The sequence below is a fragment of the Barbus barbus genome (assembly GCF_936440315.1).
Source record: "Barbus barbus genome assembly, chromosome: 6".
Taxonomy (NCBI): domain Eukaryota; kingdom Metazoa; phylum Chordata; class Actinopteri; order Cypriniformes; family Cyprinidae; genus Barbus; species Barbus barbus.
In genome coordinates this window covers 7583872-7604838 of record NC_136734.1, presented here as the reverse complement: position 1 = coordinate 7604838, position 20967 = coordinate 7583872, and the positions used below count along the sequence as shown (strand labels likewise).

Sequence of the window (20967 nt, the reverse complement as noted above, 5' to 3'; positions counted from 1 at the left end):
TGATATTTTTATGGCAAGCCGTTTTGACTTTTATTCCTTCTCAGGATATGAGTTCTTGATATCAACAATTCAGTTTTTACTAGTTAAAATGTTAATTCTTGATATCAGGAATTATATTTCTACTAGTAACAATGGCTATTTTTGATATCCGCAATTACATTTGCACTAGTAAACATGCTAATTTTTGATATCAATAATTAAATTGTTGATATCTGTAATTGTATTTTCACTAGTTAAATGTCACCATAGGCTGCCATTCAAAATCAATTGTTGCTATCAATAATTAATTTCTTACTAGTTGAAATCCAATTTAACATCAGAAATGCAATTCTTACTAGTAAAAATGTCTATTCTTGATATCAACAATTTAATTATCACTAGTGACTGTTCATTTCTGATATCTGAAAATGTATTTCTGATATCAACAATTGGGAGGGTAATTTCTGATATCAACAATTTAATTCTTGATATCAGAAATGAACATGGTCACTAGTGACAATTAAATAGTTGATATCAAGAACTAAATTGTTGATATCAATAATTACATTGTTGATATCAAGAATATACCTTTTTACTAGTAAAAATGTAATTATTGATATCAAAAGTTATATTTCTACTAGTAAGAAATGCAAAGGTGATATGTGCATTTAGAATTGTAAGTAGTAAGAAATGCATTTTTGATATCGGAAATAGTTTTGTCGCCCTTTTAACATTTAAACATATGTATTGTTGATATCAGGAATTGCTTTTTGGATATGTGCATAGTAATGAATACCTTTTTGGATATGTGCATAATTGAATGACGAGTGCCGCCCATTATGAATGTTTATGGCAGATAGACGACAAGGTACAGAGCCCAAAAGTGAACGGCTCATTCGAATGCCCTCTCATGAAAATAAAACGCTCCTGTAGGCTATTTTTAATAATTTTGTTTTCATTTAGGCAGAGGCTACCTCTACTAACTCCGCCTACCAACGTGTCGTAGGGTTAGAATACTGCAAAAAACTTTTAATCGCCGTAATCTTCAGTGGCGCAGAGAGTAATACATGCTGCAGTTACTTTTTCTTCTACCGACCTCACTCTACTCTCTTTTGACATCCCGTATCACATCGGAAAGGCATTTATTTTCAGTAAAAATTTTGGAAATAATGGAAAATAACGTGATTATTGGTTAAGGGTAGGGTTAGTTGTAAGGGCGGCATCCAGTTAATAATTTTAATACAAATGATAATTTACACTCAATACGTTATTATTGCATACTGTTTTATAATGTAGCCTACTACAATAGTGAGGTGCAGATATCGCCCACTATTTGAAATAAACAGCATCAAACAACTATTACTGAAAGAAAATATTACTATTATTAAAGTGTAAATATAACCTATTGCTAAGAAAATAGGCTATTTTCACTTAGTGTAATTAGAATTCATTGTATTCACTGAATTCAAATAGCTGCTGCCAAAATCAAATTCTAAACTAAACTACAGAAAAATGATTTATTTATTTTATGCTACAATTGTTGTTAGGTCTTAAGTAAACACATTTATTGTTACAAAGTAAGACAACAACAACAATATAGCCTAATAATAAAATAGTACAATAGGCTAATAATAGCAATTATAATATAAAATAGCCTAATAATGATAATAAGCAATGAACCAGATTGGCAAGATTACATAATTCTTATTAAATCGTTAAATCGACGCCACTACAATTGAGAGACTGTTATTCATGTCTTAGCTTTCAGAAGAGTGTATCAGTGCAGTATCATTAACACAACATTGAAATGGCTGAGACAGAGATGAGAAAGAGGTTCAATAGACTTTATCATTAATCTTGTCCACCGATACTTCAAGAACTGGACAACATGTTATTTAAAAATAATGCAAGTTGGGCCATTCCACCGAATGGGTCATTTGTTTCCAAAACGGTTTAAATTTTTTTTTTATTTTCTATATATTTTAAAGACTGAATCTAGTAATACACATATTTACCTATTCAAAATCCCATCTCAGGTAACTTTTTTTATTAAATTTTTTTCACAATTTTTAAGTTGAAGATGGATGCATTTTTCTCACTCCTGTTATCAAAACTCTAATCTCTTTTAAAAAGCATGTTTACAAATATGTCCAGAAATTCCTTCATTTCCCCCTCATGTTTATTTGAAAGAAATTGTTGGTTTCATGGTCAAAAAACATAATTTTTATCATAAAAAAATCATTATCTACACAAGTTGTATTTTTCTAAAGTACACAACCCCATTTTCTTTCCATTTTAAAGGCGACTCAAACCTCAAGCTTCTCAATTTTCAATGATGCATTTTATGAAACAATGGGATAAATTATGGACCAAACCTAATTTAAAAAATAGAGGTTTAATACTTTAAGTGAAAGTATTGAACACTGACTAGTGAGCTGACCTCACTGCTAAAAAAGACCAAATCATGTTTCTATTTAAATCCAGTGGTCTGCAGAGGTTTTTGTTAGGGTTATGTTTAGGGGTAGAGGAAGGGTTATATGTCAGGTGTGGGTAAAGGGATAGAGCGAGGACTCAATTGCTGGAGGAAAATAGGGCTTTATTAATTATAAAATAAACAAACAAAAACTACCCCGTAGGGGAAAACACACTGGCAAGGCAAGGCAGGACAGAACAGGACTTCACAAGGACTGCAAACACAAGGAGATTATAAGGGAAGCACGGCCCGAGCGAACTCAAAATCGCACGTTCCCCAGCAAGAACAAACCTGGAGCGTGAGTGTCCGAACCCCGACACGAAACCAGAACAGAGTCTGAACAAGACAGGAGTGCCGGGATCCGAACACCATGCCCCAACATGAAACAGAGCGCGCAGACAAGAGAGCGCACAGCTCGAGCACATTCGAAGGAAATGTGTTAGGGTAACAGGACTGAGTGAAAACCTGGGGACTTGACTAAAATGTGTATTTTATCCAAAATATTATACATTTATTTTGAAATAAATGTATTTAAAGCACAGATGGGATATGGAGGTACACAAAAATGCAAAATAAAAATTATTTCTGAAGGATTTTAAACATTATATTTCATGTTAAATTGTAGCGTTAGTCACTGGGGACATGAACAAATGCTATATTTTCAGTGTTTTAGGTAGTTTTTAATATTTTTTTTAAATTATATATTTTAAATTTGCAGTTAGATTAATGTGCAGGACACTTTGCTTAATAATAAAATTTATATTATAGTTAATTTTTATGTATCTTTGTACCTATAATGTCCTGGGGACACACATGGCACCCATTTGGTGGAATGGCCCAGTGTTTATCATGTCTGGTACCAATGGACAAAAAAATCCTAGCCGAATTGGGTAGAGAGTTTAAATATGTCAGCTCATCAAACGTGTCGGTGTTATACTACATCAAAATGTACAGTAAAAAAACAATCCGCACCTGCTTTTAAACGAAGAGAAACGCCGGCACAAATTTGGGCACACAATATGATAACTCGTCCATGTAGCCTAAATACAATTATATTAAAAAATAAATAAATAAAATCCAGCAAAGTGTTCAAACTTTGTACGCATTATGTTTTGTTTTTCATTTTGGTTGCATTTTTTATTTCATGTATTAGAAGAAAGAGTAATGAAACCAAAAGTAAACATGAAAAAATGACTAAGTAATTTTTTATGTTATGGCTAAATTGAATGCATTGTTCATTTTTCTTTTAATTATCCGAAGGACTTGGTGGCCAATAAAAAGAAACAGGATAAAATTACTTTTTTTTTTAAACCATTAATAATATATAAAATAAATAAATCCAGTCATAATTTCATGTTTCATTGAAAAAACAAATAAATAAAGGAGCCGTTTCTGCGCATGGACGTTCTTCCGCCATCTTTGGCCAATGCTGACGCTAAAAAGAGGATTATGGGAAAACCAGATCTCATTAATATTCATGAACTCATTACCATAGCTATTCTTAATAGTGAAAATGGCATTTCTAGATATCTGTAAAAGTATTTTTACTAGTTAAAATGTTGTTTAAGATGTCACTAATTCTATTTTCACTAGTTGCAAGGGCAATTTCAGATATCAACTGCCTTTGTTGATATCAATAATTATTTTGTTACTCGTTGAAATGTTAATTCTTGATATCAGTAAATGTATTGCTACACGTTACTTTTGTTATTTCTGATATCTGAAAATGCATTTCTGATATCAATATAATTTCTGATATCGAAAATGACTTTCTTACTAGTAACAATCACATGCATGATATCAGAAATGATCATTGTCACTAGTGACAATTTAATTGTTGATATCAAGAATAGACATTTTTACTAGTAAGAACTGAATTGTTGATATCAAGAACTCATATCCTGAGAATGAATAAAAGTCAAAACGGCTTGCTATATATTTTGCTGTCATAATCAAAGGTCTGCAGCATCACTCTGCAAACCGACCTCCAAAAATGATGGGAAAAATAAACTTGTTTTCCCTTTAAATTAAGCATATCTTTTGCGTCTTATCTTGTTTGAGGATGTATGGATGCTTTTTGGAAAGAGGTTTTTTTTAGTAATGCGCTCTGCAAGGACTGAACTGTGTCTTCACTCTTGAGTTTACTACACTTTTTACAACGTCTCTTAAAGGGTACATATTCAACGCTTTCTATTTCTTATGTCAGTCAAGGTTGGTTACTTCAAAACAGTCATCATTTAGTTTTTACATTTTCCAACTGAAATTAAACAGACTGTTTTCTATGGTACATTTCAATGCTTTCTCTAGCTTTAATGACCTCTTTTATGAATTGGTAACCTCTTCACTTGTGAATTGAGTAACAGTGTTTGCATAACCGGTTGAGGGTTCACTGTGCCTGTGTTGCACAATCTTTCATTTGCCAAAGCTGGATTGCATTTTAACAAATGTATAAAACAATCTGTACAGAAATGTGCTGTTAAAATCAAACTAATTGATGAAAAGGCAGTACACCGTTTGGCAGAATGGTCTAATCATTGGAGTTGCATCGTTACAAACTGGAAAATTAGATTTTTATTTAAAAATGAGCTTGAATTGTTTAAATATGAGGCTGGAATGTCCTCCAGTTTACTGCAGCAGTGAATGCAGAACACACAAGTATACTAGAGCAGAGGATAATGCTACACTACTCGTACACCACCATTTACACCTAAATATTAGAATATATGGCCCCAGTGTAATGGTTGTATGTTTGCCCATCATTCCGTTCTTTGTTCCCTATGGTTTTTGGTTTTATTCTAGTTTTTCCATTTATACTTGCACATAGATCCTTGCTTCTGCCGGTTTTCCCCAGCTTCTCCACAACGTTACAGTTTTTCACTGGCATGTCTCTTTGACTAGTGCATCTTTTGAGCCTATATTTAGTATACATAAAATACTTAAGTACTGTTAAAGTCAGATACTCAGACTTTCACTCAAGTTGTTTTGGAATTGGTGACTTGTAACATGGAGTAGTTTTCACTGTACGGTATCTGTACTTTTACTCAAGTATGGTTTTCGGGCAATCTTTACACTTCTGCACTTCGTCTTGTTCCACTTGCAAATAGAAAATTTTAAATAACATGCATACATGCATAACATCAAATCAGATCATTATAACTTCCCACTTTTCTGTAGAAGGGACGACAAGGGTCGGTCTACCATAACTTTGCTTGCAGATGCCGCTTGCTTTTATTTTAAATGTGCTGCAAATGTGCAGGTCATACCCCATTAAAACACCTGTTTTATTAAGAGGCCCAAACTGTGCACAAAAATAAAATGTGGTGCAGATGCTGATATTTATAGTCAAAAAATATAAAATTTTGAGATCAATAGGGTCACCTTACATCAGACTATTTACATAATGCATATAAATATCAGTTGTCACTGTATGTTTCGCAGTAATATGGCTTTTTGGGGCCTTTTGTATTAATTTTCAAACCTCTCATATAAAGTGTTACACAAGTGTACTCCTGCTTAAAAATAACATGGATTTTTGTCTTTCAGATACTCCAAACAGCCGGACCTATTCTTCCCGTCCCAGCCCTCAGAGTATGTATTTTGGAAATCCGTTTTTCTTTGTTCATTTTCACTTGATATCACTCTTCTCATGTTCCATATAGCCCGTATTTTAATTTTTTTAAATCATGACTGACTTCACTCGTGCCCATTTTTGTGCCATTTGCATGGCTTTCAAACCTTGCAGGTTTGTTAAAACCTTTAAGTAAAACCCTTTTGCCTGAATGCCTGACGCTGACCCAAATTTGTTAGCTGTATGTAGTGCTCTCATGTGAGGCTAGCCGGTTACGCTCTGTTATGAGAACATTGCTGTGTTCTGAGAGAAACTGGACGTTGTGTTCCAGAAACCTACACGTGTGGAGCCTGTGGAATTCAGTTCCAGTTCTACAACAACCTCCTGGAGCACATGCAGTCCCATGCTGGTGAGTGAGCCCAGAAAATGAAAACATTTTCAGCTGTGAGCTCATCCAAATTTGGACTCACTCTGTTTTGTTTACATTATTTCTTTGCATCACCACTTGGGTAACTGTTTTATGCAAAGGGCACATTTTTACAGACTGCATTATGTGAGCACTGCATAATATATTGAGTTTGTTTTTATCATGTGCTTTTTGCTCTGTCTGATCAGTAAACTTAACATCTGGACTCGTGCATGGAATCTGCACCTGCACAATTCCATAACTCCACAGAATCATATTGCCATTTATTGTCATTTTATTTGTTAAAGTTCCCACTCCCAGCATACCCGCTTGTTTAAATGGTTAGTTCACCCAAAAATGAAAATTCTGTCATTAATGACTCACCCTCATGTCGTTCCAAACCCGTAAGGCCTCTGTTCATCTTCGGAACACAAATTAAGATATTTTTTATTAAATCCGAGATCTCTCAGACCCTCCATAGACAGCAACACAACTGCAATGTTCTCAGGTCCAGAAACGTAGCAAGGACATCGGTAAAATAGTCCATGTGACAACAGGGGTTCAACCGTAATTTTACGAAGCTTCGAGAATACTTTTTGTACGCAAAGAAAACAAAAATAATGGCTTTATTCGATTCTTGTCCTCATCCTGTCTGCAGCAGTGCGCTGCCATTTAACAGGATTGAAATTTGCGTGTTCAGTTTCTTTAAAATTAACTCCGCGCGAAAACAAATGGAAAACTCGTGGAAAATTATTGATCATATAATATATAGTGGGTAATTTTAGAATGCGAAGGTCAGTTCCACAGATTTTCTGTCAAAATCAATTCTCATTCTGCATGTACCTTGATCATTTTCATTTGTTTTCACCCCTCGGTGCGTTAATCTTGTTTTTCAATTAATACCTACGCTTTTCCCAAGAATGAGTACATGATGTGTTCTTTCTTCCTTCTGTTTTAATCCCTTTTTAGCTGATAATGAGAACCATGTTAAAGATGAGTCTCCGAAGCCTTGCCAAGCGCCTGTGGCCACACAGGAGCAGATGTGGAAATCTCCTCAGCCGGCACAACAGAGGAACCACGTACCATCTTTTCGTGAGTTCTTTCTTACAAGCACTACCAGAATCTATTCACACTCATTTCACAACACACTTGGTTAAGTTTATTATTTGCTTGGGCCAACAAAGTAAAGCTAGTAAAGTAGGGATGCATCGATCCGATACTCAGGATCGGTATCGGCTCCGATACGGTCATTTTCTGCGGATCGGGTATCGCTCCGACGAGACCGATCCAAATCCGATATTGTGCGTATACTATTGTGTTATTGTTGAGCCCCACGAAAGGCACAAAAAGCATTTTAAAGCACCATAAAGTTTTCGTGCACTATATTTCAAGTGTTCTGAAGCTGTTCCATAGTTTAATGTGAGGTACAGACAAATATTTAAGTTGTTAAATTCAAGTTCAGGTAAACTCTTCTCTCTGCTGCGGCCATTCAGCAATCAAACTGTATGTCTCGTTCGGTTACTACAGTCAAACTATCTTCAAGAGCACACAGTAGCTGAGGTTTAAAACTGTTAAAAGAAAAGGATCAATAAACTAACGTACAGATTTAATACACTACACATCAATATCTTTTCCCTTTGTATTTTGAACTTTTCTGTGCGGACTCGGAGGGCTGCGCAGCCTGTGATCCCTGTGACACGGGATGCGCATAAGCGCTTTGTGCCGCTCTGTATTGGAGCCTTTCGTTTTATAATACTTTTGCGCAATGAAAGATTATTAATAGTCTTTCTTGTTCTGTCCTATCTATCATATGTTGCTGCCTTCATTACTGTGCTATAGATTTAAAAGAAATATCTTTTAATTTTATAGTAGGCCTATATATTTATGTATAAATGCTTCTAATGTCCTCATTTTTATCCCTTTGGATAAAAGCGTCTGCTAAAGGACTAAATGTAAATGCATTTGCTTTTTTTTTCATGAATGTATTTTACAACAATACAAAGAGCAATGTGTACCAATTTACCAGATTTAGTCCTACACTTATTCACATTTATTTGAAAATACAAATGTTTCACTAGGTTTTATAAAATTATTGTGCACCCATGATTTTTCTAGAGTATCTTTTGCTGCTGAATTATCTACTAACCTAGTTAATAATAGTATTTTTGTCATAGATTATGATTATATATACATTTTTAATTTGTTAATTTTCATTAAAATGAAGTTATCTAGGCTAATATGTAGATTGTGCACAAAAGCATGACGATCAGGTCAACACAGAAGTATAGAAATTCTAGGCTACATTGATTTTTAAAAACTGCGCTTGTATCGGTTTTAATCGGTATCGGAAGATACTCAGAATTTTCGGGATCGGATTGGTTCTGAAAAAATTGTATCGTTGCATCCCTATAGTAAAGCTAACCAGTTACTAGGTTTCTTGACTGCTGTTGTTAGTAACTTGGTTATGGTTTCTCAATTTTACAGTAAAATTTCAGTTCATGTTAAAGTTAACATTTGTTACAAAGTAAATTAATGTGGGTGTCCTTGCTGATTTTCTTTGTCAAACTTGCCATATGTGTCCTCTCTAAGAAGTTAGTGTCACTCTTGTATGTGCCCCAACTGCATTTTTGGTTTTGATGATATGATGGGTTGCAGCTGTTGCTGTTGCATATGGATGTTTTGTAAGAGTCAGTTAACTTGTAGAGATAATTTAGCCTAATTAATTTGTCTCGTTCTGCTTTTGCAGAGAACAGATTACTTCCAGAAAAGGAGAGACAACAAGTGGCTGAACGTTTACTGAGAGTAATGTGCGTAGACCTTGGCCTTCTTGGCGTCCTCAGCAGCAAAGACTTCCTGAAGCTTGCGCAGACCCTCGTGGACACGGGTTCACGTAACGGGGCCTACTCCATTCGTGAAGCCCTGGGAGATATGAGCTCACTGGCATTAAAACAGCTCCCCCGTATGTACAATCAGGTCAAAGTGAAAGTCACCTGCGCCCTGGGTTCCAACTCATCCTTGGGCATTGCAGTGACCTGCCATTCCCAGACTATAGGACCAGACTCCTGCTATTTGCTGACTGCGTATCAAGTAGAGGGTGTGCGACTCCGGCGCTATGTCCTGGGACTCAAGGAGGCCTCGTTAAGGGAGAGTCCTGAGCAGATACACCACTGGGTCCAGAATGTTCTGTCAGAGTTTGTCATGTCGGAAATCCGCACAGTCTACGTGACAGAGCCACGCTTGTCTTTGGTAGCCTTTTGCGGTCGCACCGGAATTGGCCTTCGTTGCACAGGTTGCTCTCTAACAGCCACGGTTCAGGCCGTTCTCGGTCGCCGCAGCCTGCAAGCACGAGGGCTCCATGAACTAGGAGAGCTTCTGGCTACATGTCGCGACATTGCTGCAACGACCAGCTTCAGTCAAGAAGGGAAAGCCGCAGAAGAGCCTGCCGCTCCGCCCTGCTGGGATGCCGTTGCAGAGGCCTTGCTCAAGGTACACGAGAACTTCGAGGCCACTTGTGAAGCGTACGGCCGTTCGAAGAGCACCGTGCCACTCTTGCAAGGCCTGAACAAGCACCTGCTTGGCACGCTTGCATGTTTGCTTGCGCCGCTAAGACAGGCAGCACAGGAGTTGAGTGTGGAACGCTGCCCCACGCTCCAACACGTCCTTCCCGTCTACCTCCGTCTCGAAAAACTTTTCACCTCCAAAGCCGGTGAAGCGGGTGCTGGCAGTAAGCTCTGCCACTACTTCCTGGAAGCCCTGAAGGAGAACTTCAAAGTGGAACGTGTCCATCAAGTCGCAATGATCCTGGATCCACAGCTGAAGCTGCGGCCAGTCCCGGCGTACCAGCATGAGGACATTATCTCAAGGGTGTGTGACATGGCTGCTAATATGAGGGAATCAGGAAGCGGTGGTTCTGGGGGTATGTCTGTGGACGAGCGGGATAGTGAAGGACCGTCAGCACCAAAGCGTGGCCGCATGGACTGTGGTTTGGAAAGGCCATCGTGTGATCCTGAAGAGCCACAGGTACGAAAAGAGTTGTTCCAGTACCTCGGCGAACCACTCTTTAATGGCACAGGTGACCTGTTGCAGTACTGGAGTTCAGTCATGGACAGATACCCCAGGCTGTCACGGTTAGCGCTGTGGTTGCTGGCTGTACCGGCTGTAGCTGTGCATGGAGAGTGCGTGAACATCTGCGAGCAGACCTTAGCCATGAAGAGAAAGCAGCAGGTCACTGTGGAGGAGATGAACAAGCTGGTCTTCCTCAAGAGTAATTTTGCTTGAGATGGCTCAGGGCTTTCAGCTAATGGCACCATAGACTGTTTGAAATGGAGACTTTTTGGACCAGATGTACCGGTCACTTCTCTTTACCCCTTCCAAAAATCCTGTTTTACCGTAAGTGTCTATCAATGAGGCACATGATAGAAATTTACCAAGGAAAGGTACATTGACAACTAATTCACAAACACCCCTTCAGACCATACAGTAGCTTGGCATTGGCATTGGCAGTGGCGACAGAAGCAACTCGATGAAAATACAGTCTGCGCGAGGACACGGACGTGAACTGGTGTTTTCGATGTTTCGGTTAAACTATCGCTTAAAATTGTGATGTGTTTTTATCAGTATGTGGTTCATCTATCTCTCTTTTCTTTCTGTGGGATCCATCTGATATTTAGTCAATGGATTATTGAAATCATACACAACATACTTTCCATCTAGAGAAGGAAAAAAACGGGGTACTTAGAAAAAGCCATTTCTTTGCAATTACGCCTTTATGAAACCACACACACACACACTTTGCTGTGACATCCAAACGATACCTCTCTTTAGCAGTTTATCAGAGGGCAGATCAAGCTTGTAGAGGTGTAAGTCTTGTCGTAAACAGGCCCTGATTCAGTAATCTCAGTTAACCAGTTAGAGTGTGTTAAGCTCTTGTTCAGCCTCAGGAGTTTAAGGCCAGCAGAACTCAAATTTGTACTTGGGTCACATAGATAAATGATTTTGCAATTATTTATTTTTATTATTTTTTTTGTCAGGTCTCACAATAACGTTGCAATAAATGTTCCGTAGCAGAAGTTATACTGTCAAGCTGATTTTGATGCCTTGCACCTTTGTAGCAGCCTTTTTTTTTCATTACAGCTCACTGGGATCATTTCCTTCTACAATACAATCTGCAATACCTGAAACAGCCACTTAAACCCCAGGATTGGATTCCCAATAAAATTGGGTTATGGAAGTATATGGGAATGATCTGATGTTTCAGTCCAGTGGATCTGTTTTTTTTTTTTTTTTTTTTTTTCTGAAAAAGTGGAAATAGGGCTATGAAAATACAGAAACTGTCTGTCTCTCACGGTCTCGGTACAAACCTCCTTGAACAGAGGCAGCTAACTGCATTATTGTTTGAATGCATTTTAAGAGGATAAAGCTAAACTAATATTTCATTATTTATGCACTGGATTTATCTTATCATTATTTTCCTCATTTATCTACAGCAGGTAATTAGATTAGTGATAACATTAACTAGAAAAAAGCATTGCCTAGATTAGGACCAAAGTATCTTTTAAAAGTAGTTTCTCATTGTGAATAAATGCCATTTCCGGACAGATTTGTAGTTTTATCTTATAATACTCATGCTTCCTCATAACGGTTCCGCCCTCATAAATTTCCACTGCCTTTGAACAACTGTTAATTTCAAAATTGTTCTAGTAAACAAACAGAAGTAACAATTTTCACTTCCATAAAATAAAATCTTCAAGAGTATTTTGCAGTAGTTTTTCCAAGGAAAGATGTGATATAGTATTATATAGTTTGTCTTGTAATGCCTTGAACATCTTTGTGTGATTATACAGATATGCATGCAGACAATGAGTTTTTTTTTTTTTTTTTAAATCTTTAATAAAGTGGCAGAGACCTACAAACGCATACAACAGCAGTAATACTGTTGTCAGTCCTATTTTGAGTGCTAAATAAGGTTTTGTTCATGTGCAGATCTTCATATAAAAGAATGAAAACGGCATTCTGTAACAATAGTGACTGACTTAGAGTCAAAGCCAAATTTTGAGGGTTCAGTTAATTTGCTATAGGAATAAAATGGCAGTGAAGTAGTCTACGGCATCATTGAAATGGGTAAGCATGAGGTGTGTGCTTTGGGCTGTCGACCTCTCTCAGGTTATGTAAAATGATGGTATTGTGAAAGAGAGAGTGAGACAAAACCCTCAAGTATTTAGGAAATAGGCTTACAAGGTGGAAAAAAACAGTACCGAAGAGTTTTTGACCACATATATGAACAGTTCCTGATAAATTTAATATCCATAAAGTCTATTGACTATCATCATCTGTTCCTATGGTTACAGGCATTATCTGCCCTACTAAGGGGACCTGTATAGACATTGTAGGCACTCCTCTGCTGTTATAGGTGCAAGACGATTTGAGAATCACACCTGCTGGTAAATACGGTTGTTAATCCCAAACACTGACGTACACGCCACAGATTTTTGATTGCTATGATAAAACTATAGCGAACAATCATTTTGTTGTTTCACAGATGTGAACAAAAGTTTAACCTATTTGGCGTCTGATTGACCAAAGACGTATTGTATCGTGCAACTTTACCTGAACCACCTTTGACAGGCACTTGGTGTATTACGCTTGTGAAGCTGCTGCTTTTAAACAGCACGCTCTTTGCAGTGTTGCCTTTTCTGCTTATTATATCCTCCTTTGTGCTTTTGGGCTTTCCAGTAAGGTCACTAAAAATATGAACAACAAACAGTATTTGTTTTTGCTTCATTAACTACCTGAAATTTTTTACGAGTTAAGTCTGTTGTAGAGTGGATTAATGCCTCGTTCCAGATGAAGTTAAAGGTGGGAAACTGAAATTTCCCGCTTCCAACCTCAATGCCTTCAGGTCAATCACACTGTCACATGTCATGTAGTCTCGTATAGCCAGACCTTCAGACTGACGGCTGACAGAATCCATGGCAGCTTTCATTGACCAAGGCCCGCCCATGATGCTGTTTGACCGAAATAAGCACTCAGTAGAGGAGTAACAACCGTATTTAGCTCCAGCGTGTACATGGCCATTGTGTGAACGCAGCCATTAGCCTGAATTGCTTAAGAGCTTAGTTCATACAAAATTATCTGCTGAAAAGGAAAGGAGCAGGGATGCATGTTGTTTGGACTTGGTATCTCACATACCCCAAAATACAGGTAATGATACTGGCTAGCATGTGCAGAAATGTTCATATGTAAAAAAGATTTTGATAAACCTGGCCCAGAAACAGCTGCTGTTGAATATTTCTGTGTAACCACAAGAGGGCAGAAGTGTCTCAGAAATCTGTCTTTGCAAAGAGTCTCAAAACATCTTACCTCTGTTTTATATTCAAGCATTTCAGCTATTTTGATAAACTTCGTCTATGAATATGTCAGACTTCATGAAGGGTTTCCTTATTTTCGTTTTTTTTTTCGTCCTTTTTCCCTGGACAAATGTGTAAATTTTGGGGGGAACATGAAAGCTGGTCAAATGTAAAATGCTCTTCAGCAGCAAGCAAGTTTTATTGACACGCTAATCTCTGAAAGTATAAAACACTGTTTAATCACAACTATTTATGGATGTAGAGAGCCCCCCCCCCCCCCCCCCCATCATAGTCCAGCCTACATTTGTCTTTGACAGGCATTTTTCTGATTTTGTGTATTAAGTTGTTTCAGCTGTAGGTCTAATTTATACTTTTTTAACAACACTATTTTTCTAAACATGACTGATAGAGGTTTTTCTCTCCTTATCGACTGTCAGTAGTACACTGCGCTGTTCTAAGAATCTATCTACTCCTGTAGTATGTGCTGTGTGAATAAAATATCCTCAAACAAACAAAAATAAGTTTATTTATTTTGGATAGTCACTCTTTGTTGCATTGCTCATGTTACAGTAACTGAATTTAAGGGGAGTGTTTTGTTTGTATGAGTGTTTGTTTTTAAAGAGAATTGTAGTGTGGTGCGAGTCGTGCGTTTACGCTAAACATTCACTTTAAAGGGGTCATGAAATTAAGTCTTTATTTACACATGTAAGAATTTATTCTACCATATTTCTAGTTTCATAATTCAATGCAAACTCCTGAATTTAAAATGAGTTTTCGTTTCAAGAATGCCCCTGCTGTGAGGTCACAACATTTTCCTCTACGTGCCCCTTAACATGCATATTCAAATTAACCACCATGCTTTACATGATGTTTTACTAATAAAGTTCGGGAGGAGCACGTTCAGATAATTAACCTAATTAACACAAGAGGAGCACAATCAGTAATCAACCCAGTTAACAAGATAAGAGGTGTGTATATACACAGTAGATTTACCTCTGTCCCTTGACAGTTTTCCAGCATCCCTCCGCCACCCCTTCTCCGCACTTACAACTATTCCTGTCCTAGCCTCTAAGGGGGTACGCAGGGTTCAGGCCGAAGTTCCAAGCTCAGAGCCCTCCCCTCGGACAGCACTCCAAATACGCGTAAACTTTATTCTATTTATTATATGTAAGTGTGAACTCGTGAAAAATGAGGCTGTATGCTTGGGATCATTGCTGTTTCCTTTTTTTCTCCACATGCTTTCCCATCATTTAGAAAAAGGTTCATCTTTGTCTCATCGGTCCATAAACACAGTTCCAAAACTCTTCTGGCTCACCTTTGTGCCTTATTGCAAACTCTAATCTTGTCTTTCTATTTTTGGTACTGGTCAGAGGTTTGCATCTTGCTGTGTAGCATCTGTAATTCTGTGTCAAAGTCTCCTGAGGACAGTAGATTGTCAGAGCATCACCCCAGCTTTCTGGAAGTTGATGATTTTACAGACACATCTTTTAGGATTCATTTTCACAGCTTTTATGATTTGTTTGTCATCAATTACTGTTGTTTTCTCAGCCGATCAGGTAGTCGTTGCTTGCTTTTCTCTCAATTCAGCTCCCTCGTCTTCATCCTGGTTTGTGTGTGTCATCATCGAATGCAAGATTCAGAATGCAGAAGTAATGGATATAACTGATACAACACCTTAGAAAGACCTGTGAGGCAACTGTTCCAATACTTATGCTCACATCAGATACTCTAAAAGTGCGGAACTTCTTAGCTGGTAAAACATCTATGTGTTGAATCACCCAATATTAAAATGTGACATTCTGTAGTTTTGTCTCATATTAATCTTTTAATCATATTTATAAATGTCTTGACTCCACAGCCAACAGAGCAATTTTGTCTTTCCTGTTCCATACTTATGGAGTGGACTGTATATGTGTGTGTGTGTGTGTGTGTGTGTATGTGTGTGTGTGTATTTATAGGTGTATGTATGTATGTGTGTGTATAAATATAAATAAATTATATATATATATATATATATATATATTAGTGCTGTCAAGCTATTAAAAAATGTAATCGCGATAATTACAGTCCTGGACTACGATTAATCACAAATTTAAAATACTAGGATTTACCTGGAAATGTGTTGAAATAAAGGAATGCGTGACAAACTAGTTTAAGGAAACATAACCTTTCACATCTCCGCCAGGTATGAGACATAATCCTTATTATTCTTTTGTTTTAATTCAGCCATTATCAGCCTTTATACTGACAATAAAATGTTTACTAAGCCTTTGCTTTCAATAACTGCATCAAGCCTGTGACCCATTGACATCACCAAACTTTTGCATTCTTCTTTTGTGATGCTTTTCCAGGCTTTCAGCGCAGCCTCTTTCAGTTGTTGTTTGTTTTGGTGGGTTACCCCCTTCAGTCTCCTCTTTAGAAAGGAAAGGGGAAGTGGTGTGTGGCCAAGTATCCATACTCGGAATTTGTGCTCTGCATTTAACCCATCCAAGTGTACACACAGTAGTGAACATACAGCCATTGCTGCAGTGCCCGGGGAGCAGTTGGGGGTTCAGTGCCTTGCTCAAGGGACTCACCTCAGTCGTGGTATTGAGGGTGGAGAGAGTGTTGGTTATTCACTCCCCCACCTACAATCCCTGCTGGACCTGAGACTCGAACCCACGACCTTCGGGTTACAAGTCCAACACTCTATCCATTAGGCCACGACTGCCTATAAGCAGGTAAAAGTCATGCTATATAGGGCTTAAGGCTGGAGATTGACTTGGCCAGTCTAAAACCTTCCACTTCTTGCCCCTGATGAACTCCTTTGTTGTTTTGGCAGTGTGTTTTGGGTCAATATCTTGCTGCATGATGAAGGATCTCCCAATAAGTTTGGTTGCATCTTTCTTTAAATTGGCAGACAAAATGTTTCTGTAGACTTCTGAGTTCATTTTGCTGCTGCCATCATGTGTTACATCATCAACGAAGATTAATGAGCCCGTCCCTGAAGAAGCCATGCAAGTCCAAGCCATGACATTACCTCCACTGTGTTTCACAGATGAGCTTGTATGTTTGGGATCATGAGCAGATCCATTCTTTCTCCAAACTTTAACCTTTCCATCATTTTGGTAAAGGTTAATCTTCCTATTCTTCTTGCTAATGAGTGGTTTGCATATTCTGAATAGTACAAACGGCAAACGGGACAAGTATTAAAGCCTCATCCGTTTGGGAAGGTGCACGCGCAGTCAGCGGAGGCTCGCGACGCAGAGCCGGGCGAAAGTATAAATCCCACTTTAGACCATGCACTGTGCTCGCCGACTGTTTTTCCTGTTGTTAAACTAGCAAAAGTGGATTCGGACATGCCCGAAATGCACCTGCGCCATGCACTTTAGTGCATACGCTTAAATTGTTAAAGTAGGGCCCTCTGTGTCTCCACTGAAACCCCTCCCTTCTAGCTCACTGTCAAGAATCTTCTGTCTCTATTGTGAATTGCCATTGATAACATAAATGCTTCTCCTCATTTGCTCTCACCCATGTGATGGGAAACTTCTGCTTGTAGCTTACATTGAGAAACAGGTCAGCCTTTGCTAGGAAATATTGTGGAATAAAGTAGGATTTATTGCTTAATGTTATGGGAGGTATAACAACTGTTGTTTCGCATGCAAAGGTGTGAAGCCAGAGTATATTTATCAAACTTTGAATGCAGACTCTCTTCCCATGATGATGTCAGAGGCTCTAGAGTGGACACTAGGGGTGTAATGAAAATTTTCGGTATGGGTCTTTTGGTTCGGTAAGAAACAAAAATACTCAACTGAGTAATAAGTATGAACACCGAATTGAGTTCTCTTTCGTGTGTTCTTGCACTTGAACGGACAAATACCTCCAAAATTGTTGAAATACCCATCTTGGCGAGCACTAAATCTGACAGGTCAAATTCATGGCTGCCGAAACGTGATACCCCTATTTGTTTCATAAAAACTGACTATAATGTTTAATAACGTGACTCATGTGATGTGTCAGCTTGTCTTCTTTCTATTTTATAAAGCAAACTGATCTGATTAATATCTTTATAGACATAGCAGGGACACTTAATCTGACAGATCAAATTTATAGCTACCGAAATTAGACACCCCTCTGTAGCATTTGGACCAATCAGACACACAATTTTGCATTTGATTTAACAAATAAATTAGTTATTAAGTTAACAAATGGTCACAGACCTCCCACCCAATACACATACTGGGTGCTGGTATGTCTGTCAATGACTCCAGGCCCCGGTTCCATGGCAACCAATCTGATAACATTTGTTTTATTCCTCAAAAGAATGCGGGCAGAGAAACTCATTTTCAACTCTCATTTTCCCTTAGGAAAGACATTATGCCATAAAATTGGACTCTTCTCTAATTAATTCATAGAAAAACCTTTCTTTGAATGAACACGCATATCTTCAGGTCATAGTGTATATTATTACTGTTCTTGTATATGTTTTTGTGTATTGTATCCTGTTTTATCCATGCTTATGATAGAACACTATTTTAATATTACCTGACTTATACCATGTTTGGTCTCTATCAATTCGTCTTCAGATGATCTAATTGAGAGTGTATATTATATGTCTAAGAATTTTTAATAGTTTGTATATCAACTTCCAATCCAGTTCATATGCAAATTACCATGCATGGAGACAAAGAGTCATAAACTTTCCCTCCAAAAGTTCAAGTCACCATAGGCTCTTTGACTCCTATAGCAGAGGTGTGAACTCTATAGCAGATAAAGCTCTCACTTAAGTGACGCCCTGGCAGCCTGCGGTTCTGTTAGATTCTGAGAAGATGAGGATGTGAGCTAAAACTCTTCTGCACGTTTTAAGTTTTGTGCCAGGCCTTGCGGCCTTGACTTTCCATTCAACCAAAGCTCCTCGGACCTTAGCAGATCTCTTTCTTAGCTCTTTTTCACTTTCTACCTGGGAAGAACATTTCTACCTCAGAACATCTTTGGAATTCATCACTCTTCAATGCAGAAGAACGTGATCGGGAGTCCAAAACCTTGAAACCATTAAGACTTTCATCTGAAACTGCATTCCGGACACTCGTCACAACAAAGCAATGCAAGTATAACATTTAGCTAAATGAAACAGAGGTTTAGTATAAGTTATAAACCCCGTTATGAATGATGCTGATGGTTTTAATCAGGTGGTTAACTGACTCTTTCCATAACTGCATTCTCTGGTTTTCTTGATGGTTTCATCCATCAACTCTCAGTAGCCCTTTCCCCATCTATGAGTGATTGTTTGTTAGACTAGTTTGTGTTAGTGTTTAGCTAATAAAATTCTTGTGCACAAATTACATGAGTTTCTGATTCTGCCTTGCATATTAATGTCCCTTTATGATTTCTGATCCTTACTACATGCTCTAATGTATTAATACTTAGGAAAGTGTTTTCTGTAGCCAAGAAAATATCCTTTCTTAGAGTTGATATGAACTTACACTGAATGTTCGATGGATGAACAGATTAGTTGATAGCAATTTATTTCTGCTACAGATTTTACTGTCAGCAGATATAAATAATTGTAATTAATCATAATTAATTGTAATTAGTTATATACAAACCCGATTCCAAAAAAGTTGGGACACTGTACAAATTACGAATAAAAAAGGAATGCAATAATTTACAAATCTCATAAACTTATATTTTATTCACAATAGAATATAGATAACATCAAATGCTGAAAGTGAGACATTTTGAAATGTCATGACAAATATTGGCTCATTTTGGATTTCATGAGAGCTACACATTCCAAAAAGTTGGGACAGGTAGCAATAAGAGGCCGGAAAAGTTAAATGTACATATAAGGAACAGCTGGAGGACCAATTTGCAACTTATTAGGTCAATTGGCAACATGATTGGGTATAAAAAGAGCCTCTCAGAGTGGCAGTGTCTCTTGAAAGTCAAGATGGCAAGAGGATCACCAATTCTCCAAATGCTGCGGCGAAAAATAGTGGAGCAATATCAGAAAGGAGTTTGTCAGAGAAAAATTGCAAAGAGTTTGAAGTTATAATCATCTACAGTGCATAATATCATCCAAAGATTCAGAGAATCTGGAACAATCTCTGTGCGTAAGGGTCAAGGCCGGAAAACCATACTGGATGCCCGTGATCTTCAGGCCATTAGACGGCACTGCATCACATACAGGAATGCTACTGTAATGGAAATCACAACATGGGCTCAGGAATACTTCCAGAAAACATTGTCGGTGAACACAATCCACCGTGCCATTCGCCGTTGCCGGCTAAAACTCTATAGGTCAAAAAAGAAGCCATATCTAAACATGATCCAGAAGCGCAGGCATTTTCTCTGGGCCAAGGCGTATTTAAAATGGACTGTGGCAAAGTGGAAAACTGTTCTGTGGTCAGACGAATCAAAATTTGAAGTTCTTTTTGGAAAACTGGGACGCCATGTCATCCGGACTAAAGAGGACAAGGACAACCCAAGTTGTTATCAGCGCTCAGTTCAGAAGCCTGCATCTCTGATGGTATGGGGTTGCATGAGTGCGTGTGGTATGGGCAGCTTACACATCTGGAAAGGCACCATCAATGCTGAAAGGTATATCCAAGTTCTAGAACAACATATGCTCCCATCCAGACGTTGTCTCTTTCAGGGAAGACCTTGCATTTTCCAACATGACAATGCCAGATCACATACTGCATCAATTACAACATCATGGCTGCGTAGGAGGAGGATCCAGGTACTGAAATGGCCAGCCTGCAGTCCAGATCTTTCACCCATAGAAAACATTTGGCGCATCATAAAGAGGAAGATGCGACAAAGAAGACCTAAGACAGTTGAGCAACTAGAAGCCTGTATTAGACAAGAATGGGATAACATTCCTATTCCTAAACTTGAGCAACTTGTCTCCTCAGTCCCCAGACGTTTGCAGACTGTTATAAAAAGAAGAGGGGATGCCACACAGTGGTAAACATGGCCTTGTCCCAACTTTTTTGATGCCATGAAATTGAAAATAAACTTATTTTTCCCTTAAAATGATACATTTTCTCAGTTTAAACATTTGATATGTCATCTATGTTGTATTCTGAATAAAATATTGAAATTTGAAACTTCCACATCATTGCATTCTGTTTTTATTCACAATTTGTACAGTGTCCCAACTTTTTTGGAATCGGGTTTGTACAATTCCCTTTTAAGCTAAAGATTATTACAC

The 20967-nt window shown here is 37.9% G+C and overlaps 1 protein-coding gene across 2 annotated transcripts in view; it reads left to right on the top strand.

The window, feature by feature from the left end:
* The window catches only part of LOC306870995 (zinc finger protein 618-like), a 54742-nt gene extending 40465 nt beyond the window's left edge, over positions 1-14277 (top strand). Inside the window, exons 10-13 of one of the 2 annotated variants that reach the window (XM_079418631.1) lie at positions 5996-6040; positions 6352-6429; positions 7396-7518; positions 9173-14277. In XM_079418631.1, the coding sequence (XP_079274757.1) occupies positions 5996-6040; positions 6352-6429; positions 7396-7518; positions 9173-10704 (1778 nt within the window). In that variant the 3' untranslated portion in view covers positions 10705-14277. The remainder of the gene's footprint in view (positions 1-5995; positions 6041-6351; positions 6430-7395; positions 7519-9172) is intronic. The other variant, XM_079418632.1, reaches the window with a different exon arrangement.
* Positions 14278-20967: the final 6690 nt, after the last annotated feature.